The sequence below is a fragment of the Puntigrus tetrazona genome, chromosome 25, assembly GCF_018831695.1.
Source record: "Puntigrus tetrazona isolate hp1 chromosome 25, ASM1883169v1, whole genome shotgun sequence".
Lineage (NCBI taxonomy): Eukaryota > Metazoa > Chordata > Actinopteri > Cypriniformes > Cyprinidae > Puntigrus > Puntigrus tetrazona.
The window spans coordinates 6,754,563-6,762,613 of NC_056723.1; the positions used below are offsets into that span (position 1 = coordinate 6,754,563).

The window sequence follows — 8,051 nt, forward strand, 5'->3', positions numbered from 1 at the left end:
CTGCAGTGACTGGTCTGATTGGTCTCATTTTCATTTAATCTCACCTGTGATGCCTGATAAAGTGCTGTTTTGTCTGCAAGGGTTACCAGGGAAAACACTATTTTAACGCTCCAAAACTGGCACCTAGTGGCAAAGAATGAATTTGCATTTTCATTTGGATGAACGAGAAAAGATCAACAAGTGGGTAGGCAATATGCCAGTGTTTCATCGTTGCTTTGACTCCAACAGAAGAAAAAGTTATATAGGTTTGGAGTGACATGAAGTTGAATAAATGAGTAAATTTTCAGATTAGGGAAGACTATCACTAAATATGAGAAACAGCAATTGGACAAATAGGCACACATTTCAAACCGCAAATTAACAGACAAACACAAGGCACATAAATCTAAATAAAAATCATTTATTTTCATTAATATAGTAATCAATCTACCTAGAGCAAAGAAATAAAGGTCCACCATGCCACTTTATTACTACAGTATGTGGAGGCTGCGCCAAGGTCTGAATACTGAACAGACAGACACACAGACCAATAAGGAGAGAGGGGGCGGGGTTCATTCTGGTCTCATTCTCCATGCCTAGTTTAAGGTGGGAGGGGCCAGTGTACTTGGGGGTGGAGTCGAGGATATATTCCTTTCATCTAAAACTTGGGAGGGAAAGCTTTGAAATCTTCAAGCTAGAGGAACAGACCTGTTATAGAAGGGCAGACCAACCTTGACAGACACAGGAAAGCTGAAATGTCTGTGTCGGTGTGAGTGTATGCGAGTGTGCGTGTGTGTTTGCATGTGTGTGTGTGTGTGTGTGTGTGTGTGTGTCTGAGACACGAGGTGTAACAGGTGCTGTTTAGATCCAACTTTCACTGTACACTTGAAGAGGTTTCAGACACAAGGGATAAAAAATTGAGGTAACAAACGCCTTCCTTTTCTGGTTCCTGAAAAACAACAAACAAAAATATACAGACAATATAATTTGAATTAAAGACAATATAAAGTGCTACACTAAAACAAATTGAGGATTATATTCATAATTACATTATATGTTATTCATAATCAATTTATACATTCAAAGATAAAAAAAACCCTCTTTGTTACTACCAATATTGTATTTGAAAAAATAAGTAAAATATTGTAAATATTAAAATTACTAAAATAAAAATAAATTAAATCTAAATCAAAATATTAAAAATGACTGAAGTAAACAAAAAATGTTAAGAATGAAAACTAAAAATATATAAATAAAAACAAATTTAAAATATTATCACTACATTATATTAATATTAAAAAAAAATACTTTATTAAATTGTAATACTTTGTTCTAGGTTCTAAAGGCATCTAAATGCAAAAATATACACATACTATTAAATAGCTAATAAATAATAACCAAATTAATTTTAGATACCTGCTCTCATCGGGGTGTGTTGGTTCCACTTGACACTATGGTGCCATCTGTATTAGTGTGAGACTGCTCCTTCACCACTGGATCTAAAGACACAAAAATTATGCATGTTTCAGGATTTTTCAATTGCTTGTTTTGTCTACATACATTGTAAGCAGTGAGTAACTCACAGAAATAAGGGTGCTCCATGGCCTCGGTGGCGGTCAGTCTCTGCTGATGGTCGTAGCGTAGCAGCTTGTCGAGAAGGTCCAGAGCCTCTGGACTTACCAAATGCTGGTTCTCCGTCTGCACAAACTGTTCCCAGCGCTTCCGTGTCTGCCTGTGGACACAGCAGGAGAGGTTTAATGACTGACAAACTTGCATAGTAGTAGATTCTCAATATTGGTATTAAAAGGAACACTTTTTTTGGAAATGAGCTCATTCTCCACCTCACCCAGAGTTAATACGTTGCTTAGCATAGATCATTGAATCCAATTAGACCAGGAGTATTGTGTTCAAAAATGTTATTTTATAAAATTTTTAAAACTTGGCTAAACCAGCGGAAAATTTAAAAAATGTGATCAAGTTTTCAATATATTTTCAATACAAAACAGTCAAGTTTTAAATTGGAAAATTATTGAAACTCTTTAGACATTTTTGAATGCAATACTACTGGTCTAATTTGATTCAATGATCTGTGCTTAGCTATGCTACACGTGCAACGACGTAAACATTTTCTAAATATATTCTGTATGTGTTTTTGTGCATATGCAAAAATGACATAAAAAAAAGTTTATTTTAAATGCGATTAATTGTTTGACAGCACCAAATATAATAAAACAGTAATATATTTTGATTTAATGCCATGTCAGCATCTCAGACTATTTTCATAAAAAAAAAAGTATCACAAATACAGTAAAACAAAAACAAGCTATATTACACAACATTGTTTTAAATTAACGAAAAAAGGTAAAAATAAAAAATAAGTGAGTTTTTCTACATGCATTAAGGGCCAATAAAAGTCCAATGAAATTTGTCTGATGGAAAGAGGAATCTTAAAAAAAAAAAAAAAAAAAAAAAATGAGTAGGGTCTAAAAGTATAGCATTAATATATATATATATATATATATATATATATATATATATATATATATATATATATATATATATATATATATATATATATATAATAAATAAAAAATTTGCTTTCTATACTTGTTATTACTGTGTTTTAAAGATAGTATCCAATGAAAACCTCGAAATGCCTCAAGGACATCCTCTGCTGGTACTCACTGGCCAAGCAGGTCTTTGAATCGTGGATCCAATTCAATGTGGTATTTGCGCAGGTAGCCAAATAACTCATCCGTCCCGAGAACTTTTGCAATCCGCACCAACTGGAGAATGAGGAAATCAGATTAAATCATGGTCAATGCTCAAGACAAAGTGTTTACCTAGTAGTATAAAATGCTAAATATTTATTTTAAAGATGTTCATAAAACCGCATAATCTATCCCTCACGTACGAGACACTAACGTTACCCACCTGATCGTAGTTGTCTTGGCCATGAAAGAAAGGCTCTTTCTGAAAGATCATACTGGCCAGCATGCAGCCGAGACTCCACATGTCCAGACTGTAATCATACATCTGTACACAAAACAACACGCATTTAACCCAACAACCACAGACTGATTATAAAGAACACTGCGATATTCATATTATTTTTATTCCGATTATAAAAACGGCAAACTGCACGCAATGATTAAACCTCAAACATGCCACGTTTAAGGACATCTGCATTAGAGCAGCTCTTAATACCATCACTGTTGTTTATATTGTACATTATCTTTTTATTGTTGTCTGTGTTTGATCTAAAGATAAGGCAATAAGGTCAACAATGACGATCAAGATGGTGATGCGGATATACATTTCTGAGCACTTGCGATCTGTAACTGGATTTGCGAGTTCCTGAGAAAAATCCGAGGAATGTTACATACGAGAATTTTTGCTGTTGTCGTCAAAATCATGGACTATTAAATTATTCTGGTGCGAATCATAAAAGCATTTTACCTGGTAGTCCACCAGCAGTTCTGGACCCTTGAAATAGCGCGAAGCCACTCTGACATTGTACTCTTGTGCGGGGTGATAGAACTCAGCGAGACCCCAGTCTATCAATCTCAGCTGCATCAAACACACACACACACACACACACACACAAATCAACATCTGAAAACTACCTTGTTAGCCAAAGGAAACTGGCGCCCTGCTGCCCCCTGCTGGTGCATAAACCCAGCGACTACATGATAGAGGAAATATTTCATTCTTGAAAGCAGTTCGAGATAAAAAACACATCATCACCTTCCTTAACTGGTGGTCGATCATAACATTGTGGGGTTTGACGTCACGGTGCATGATCCCCATACTGTGGCAGTAGTCCAGAGCCTAACAGCGAGTTAAAAAAATAAATGAATTAGCAATGCATACAAGTCTCCAAAATAAGAGATCGAAGAACACACTTGTAAGTTTAGTGGTTTACCTTACCTTTAGTAGTTCATACATGTAAAAACGTATATCGTAATCTGTTAGCTTTTGATACAGCTCCTAAACAAGAAGGAAACAGAAGATATTAGATTTGAAAGGGCTTAAATTTAAACACAACTTAGGCAAATCGGATCATTTTAATTATTACGCTATTCCTTGGATTCTGATTAGCCGGGAGACAGCTTAAATGGTCTATTAAATGCTGAAATTACCATCAGCTAGTTATACATTACCTTAAATAGACAGACAGATTCACAGACAAATGAAAGATAGACAGACAGACAAATAAATAGTGGGACAGACAGATAGATACACAGACAAATAGATAGATACATAGATAAATGAAAGCTAGACAGACAGACAAATAAATAGTGGGACAGACAGACAGATGAAAAACTGATACATATATTATGTATCATAAGATTGATACATAAATATGGATACAGACGAACAACAGACAGACAGATATAAAGATAGACTGATAAACAGACAAATGAAAGAAAAAAAAAATATGTATAGATAGGCAGACAAACAAAAAGACAAAGACAGAAGCAAAACCTTATTTAGAAAATACCTTAAAATCTGTGTTATTGATGCATTCAAAGACAAGCGCGGGTGTTCGAGACTGCAGATTGATTGAGGAGAAACCGCAAAACAGACAGAAAAACAGACATTCAGAAAAAAGGAAGTCCTTCAATCAATAATAGTAAGCATTAAACAGACACCATATCAAGCAGTCATTGTGATCACAACCAGGAATAAAACAGAAGCACGTGGCCTGCGAAAGCATCACGACTAGCTGTGACTCATCATTCAGATGTAAAATCTAATTTGCTGTTTAAATAATCATCACTACGCTTCGGAGTAACTTCATATGATCTCATTTGCGTCCAGATAATCCTTTTGAATCACTCTATTACCGGTTGCTTATGTTTGTACGTTAAATCTGCGCCATTAGGATATTTCTCAATTTAATTTCGATGACAAATTTCAGACAAGTTCTCACAATTCATTTCAGCCCAAACCCAAATTCGCACCTGCGAGCTAGAAAAAGAGCTTCATCTCAAACGCTGTCCACCCACAATCTTCAGAGACAGAAAATCAAAGTCCTCCCGGGACAAACTATGCGCCCTGATTGGACAAGTATCACCAACAGAGGAGGAGAGAGGTGGAGAACGTACCACAGGGTCCTTTACTGTGTCCATTAGCTGAATGATGTTGGTTCCTCCTCGCAGGTTCTCCAGGATCTTGATTTCCCTCTTGATCTTCTTTTTCTTGACAGGCTAATTTTAGAAATCAACATTAAAGCAACCCAAAAATGACATTTTGCGCTCAAAAGAAGATATTCTGTACCAAACAACTGTTGATCCCCATTGACTTCTACAGTTGGGAAAGAAATCCCATGCAAGTCAATGGAGACCATGGTTCTTTAAAATATGTTTTTTAGGTTCAGCATTACAACATTTTCATTTTCAGGTGAACTATCCCTTTAAACAACGTAAAAAAAAACTCAAGCCATAGCTTAAAACGCTACGGTAAGTTGAGATAAGCATTTCAAAAGACTTGTCTCTGGTAAAAACAGCCTTTCGTTTACCTCAAAAACAGAATTTGCTATACCACAAATATTTCAGCTCTGCATCGCCCGTTAGGCGCATGACAAAGGCCCCCCGATTACACACTAAACACAATCTCTCACCTTGAGGATTTTGACCACCACCTTCTCATTGTTGTTGATGTTGATGGCCTCGAAGACCTCGCTGTATTTGCCCCTCCCGAGCTTCCGTACCAGCTGGTAATCCTCCTGGTTACTGCAGGTGGTACACAGATTCACACGCCAGTCAGATAGAGCATCTACACCAGAAACATCTCCAGCCCAGCACGCAAACACGCGCAAGAAGGGGCTGAGACACATTCAACCATCTGTGAAAATGACCAAGCCCATCATTTCCCCTGTCAGCCGAGGGCTGACTGACGTCTCTACCGAGGGACCGAGCCAAAGACGACATTTTAAGCATCGGTCTGCTGTTTGAAACACTTTAACTACAGTAATAAAACGCCGCTATTCTTAAGGAGCCTTGTACATGCAGCTTCACATCTTTATCTAAACCTAAACGAAATCTTAACACGAAGTTACAATAGTTAAGCCTGGTTTTATATTTATATTTCAGCTTATATCTTATGTTAGGCTTTTTAATAGTTTCAGTTATCAATAACAACGTTGGCATCCAAAGGACTAGCCAATGCAAAATAAACAAGCCATACATATTACGTTACAAACCGGATCATTCAACCATACCAAAATTTAGAGTAGTGCTATTTAGGGTTGTTTTTTCCCTATGGAATTGAAGTGGAAGTTTAAATAGATTGTTATGAATATTTTTTTCATCCAATTCACAGCAAGCATTAAAAAAACAACCCTTAATGCATTCAGCATATTCAAAATATGGCTTTAACAGACTCTTGATTTTGAGCTTGACAGACACTCGCTATGATCAGTTTGACTATAATGAAAATACCTGCTAAAGGACTTTTTCTTTTGCGTTCTACGGGGGAAAAAAATTGAATTAAAAAAATGACAGCATAATCAACATCGCTTGCAATTATATAGTGCACTGTGCAAAACACGAGCGCATTAACTGATCCTCAGGAATCTAACCATTAAAGCTACTAAATGCTGTATTAGTGCACTGGTTTAGAATGGTAATTACTGGATGTGCACAGCACACTTGAGGGAATCGAGCATTTGCATAAAATCTGTGGATGCTGTGGACGGTCACACACACTCCTCTCTCTCTCTCTCTAACGCTGCATCTGTAAATCCGTTCATGTCATCCTCTCATCATCGGCTCTCAAACAGGGGCTGCTCGATCACGCAGATTGATGACTTTCCCAGCACGATCGATGGCGAGCCTGCAAATGTGAACCACTGCGCAAAGAAAACCAGCAGACACACGCGCAAAAAAAAAAAAAATCACACGCGAAACGCGCCTAGGTAGGCAGCTCGCCGGGTTTCGAGACACAGCATCAGGTGATGATGCACTTGCGCTTTTTATAGCCTTAAATCTCTCACCTCCAGGTGGGCACATGGGCCTCGTAGTCCCAGTATTCCCTGCTCTTCAAAGTGTTGACATCGGCATACACCCGAGATTTACTACCGGCCACCGGGCCGGGCATGGCGCGCGACGGGGCTCAGGGTGTAGAAGAAATACGATCACCAAATCCAATCCAAAACACACAAACACGCGGAGGACCGCCGATCAGAGGCAGACCAGCCCGGGGGAGGTCTGACGGTGTTCGGTTCGAGCGTGAGATATCCGATATCGGCGGCGTAAACGACGGAGCGCGGCGGCCGCCGAGCAGCGCTCGTTCCCAGGCTTGTCAGAGGTGTTCGGACCGCCCGGAGATCCGAGGGTGAAAATTAATGGTGGATAGTCTGTGAAATGCCCTGGCAGTGCTAATATCGCATTGCAAAGCTGCGAAAACGAAGCCTGGGTGGTCTATTTTGGATCTGTACGTGAGAAGTTTTGTGAAAAGTTATTTGGTTTAAAAATAGACTTTGAGTCCTAGGCGGGGGGGTTTGCTTAAATCTAATTATTGTGGGTTAAACCCCCCCACCACCCCAAAGGGGCCTCAAATCCCTAGATCCGAAGCATAGAGATCCGAGAAGAAAATCCAGGATGTGTTTCCTCTCGGTCTTCAGTCTGTAGCGATGGATGTTGGAAAACGCAGACCACCGTAACTGAGTAGAATATAACTAGCCAGCCTCTAAGCTTAGGATATTGACTGGTTAGAGAGAGGGAGAGACAGAGAGAGAGAGAGAGAGCGAGAGAGAGAGAGAAAGAGGCGGTGGACTACAGATCGATGTTCTGTTCGACCCCCGGGAAAAACCGTGTCACCGTGACGTCGCCTGCGTGGAGTCGATATGCAATAATCGCGAAACCGGCTTTTAATCCAGTGCAGCGCTCTTCTTGCGATCGGGGTTCGGGTTTTCCGGACCAATCCCCCCGTGCTGCTGCAGGAAAAACGGACTGCAACGGTTTGACCCGGAAGCGCAAGATAGCTTTATCAATTAGCATTGAACGGCCGGAAGTACAAGATATAACGGCCACCGGGCATGTCCGTCCGTTGCTACGCGCCCGTAT

General features: G+C 39.1%; 1 protein-coding gene across 2 annotated transcripts; it reads right to left on the reverse strand.

The window, feature by feature from the left end:
- Positions 1 to 380: 380 nt before the first annotated feature.
- Positions 381 to 7,941, reverse strand: csnk2a2b (casein kinase 2, alpha prime polypeptide b). 2 transcript variants are annotated; one of them, XM_043228523.1, is made up of 12 exons: positions 6,980 to 7,939; positions 5,606 to 5,717; positions 5,091 to 5,192; positions 4,484 to 4,534; positions 3,910 to 3,969; positions 3,727 to 3,810; positions 3,439 to 3,549; positions 2,914 to 3,015; positions 2,665 to 2,765; positions 1,563 to 1,711; positions 1,396 to 1,478; positions 381 to 928 (listed from the first exon to the last, which is right to left on the reverse strand). In XM_043228523.1, the coding sequence occupies exons 1-11, from the start codon at positions 7,081 to 7,083 to the stop codon at positions 1,402 to 1,404; spliced, it is 1,053 nt and encodes a 350-aa protein (XP_043084458.1). In that variant the 5' UTR covers positions 7,084 to 7,939; the 3' UTR covers positions 381 to 928; positions 1,396 to 1,401. The 2 variants fall into 2 exon arrangements, with proteins under 2 accessions (XP_043084458.1, XP_043084460.1); XM_043228525.1 differs by lacking the exon at positions 4,484 to 4,534 and having other exon boundaries at positions 6,980 to 7,941.
- Positions 7,942 to 8,051: the final 110 nt, after the last annotated feature.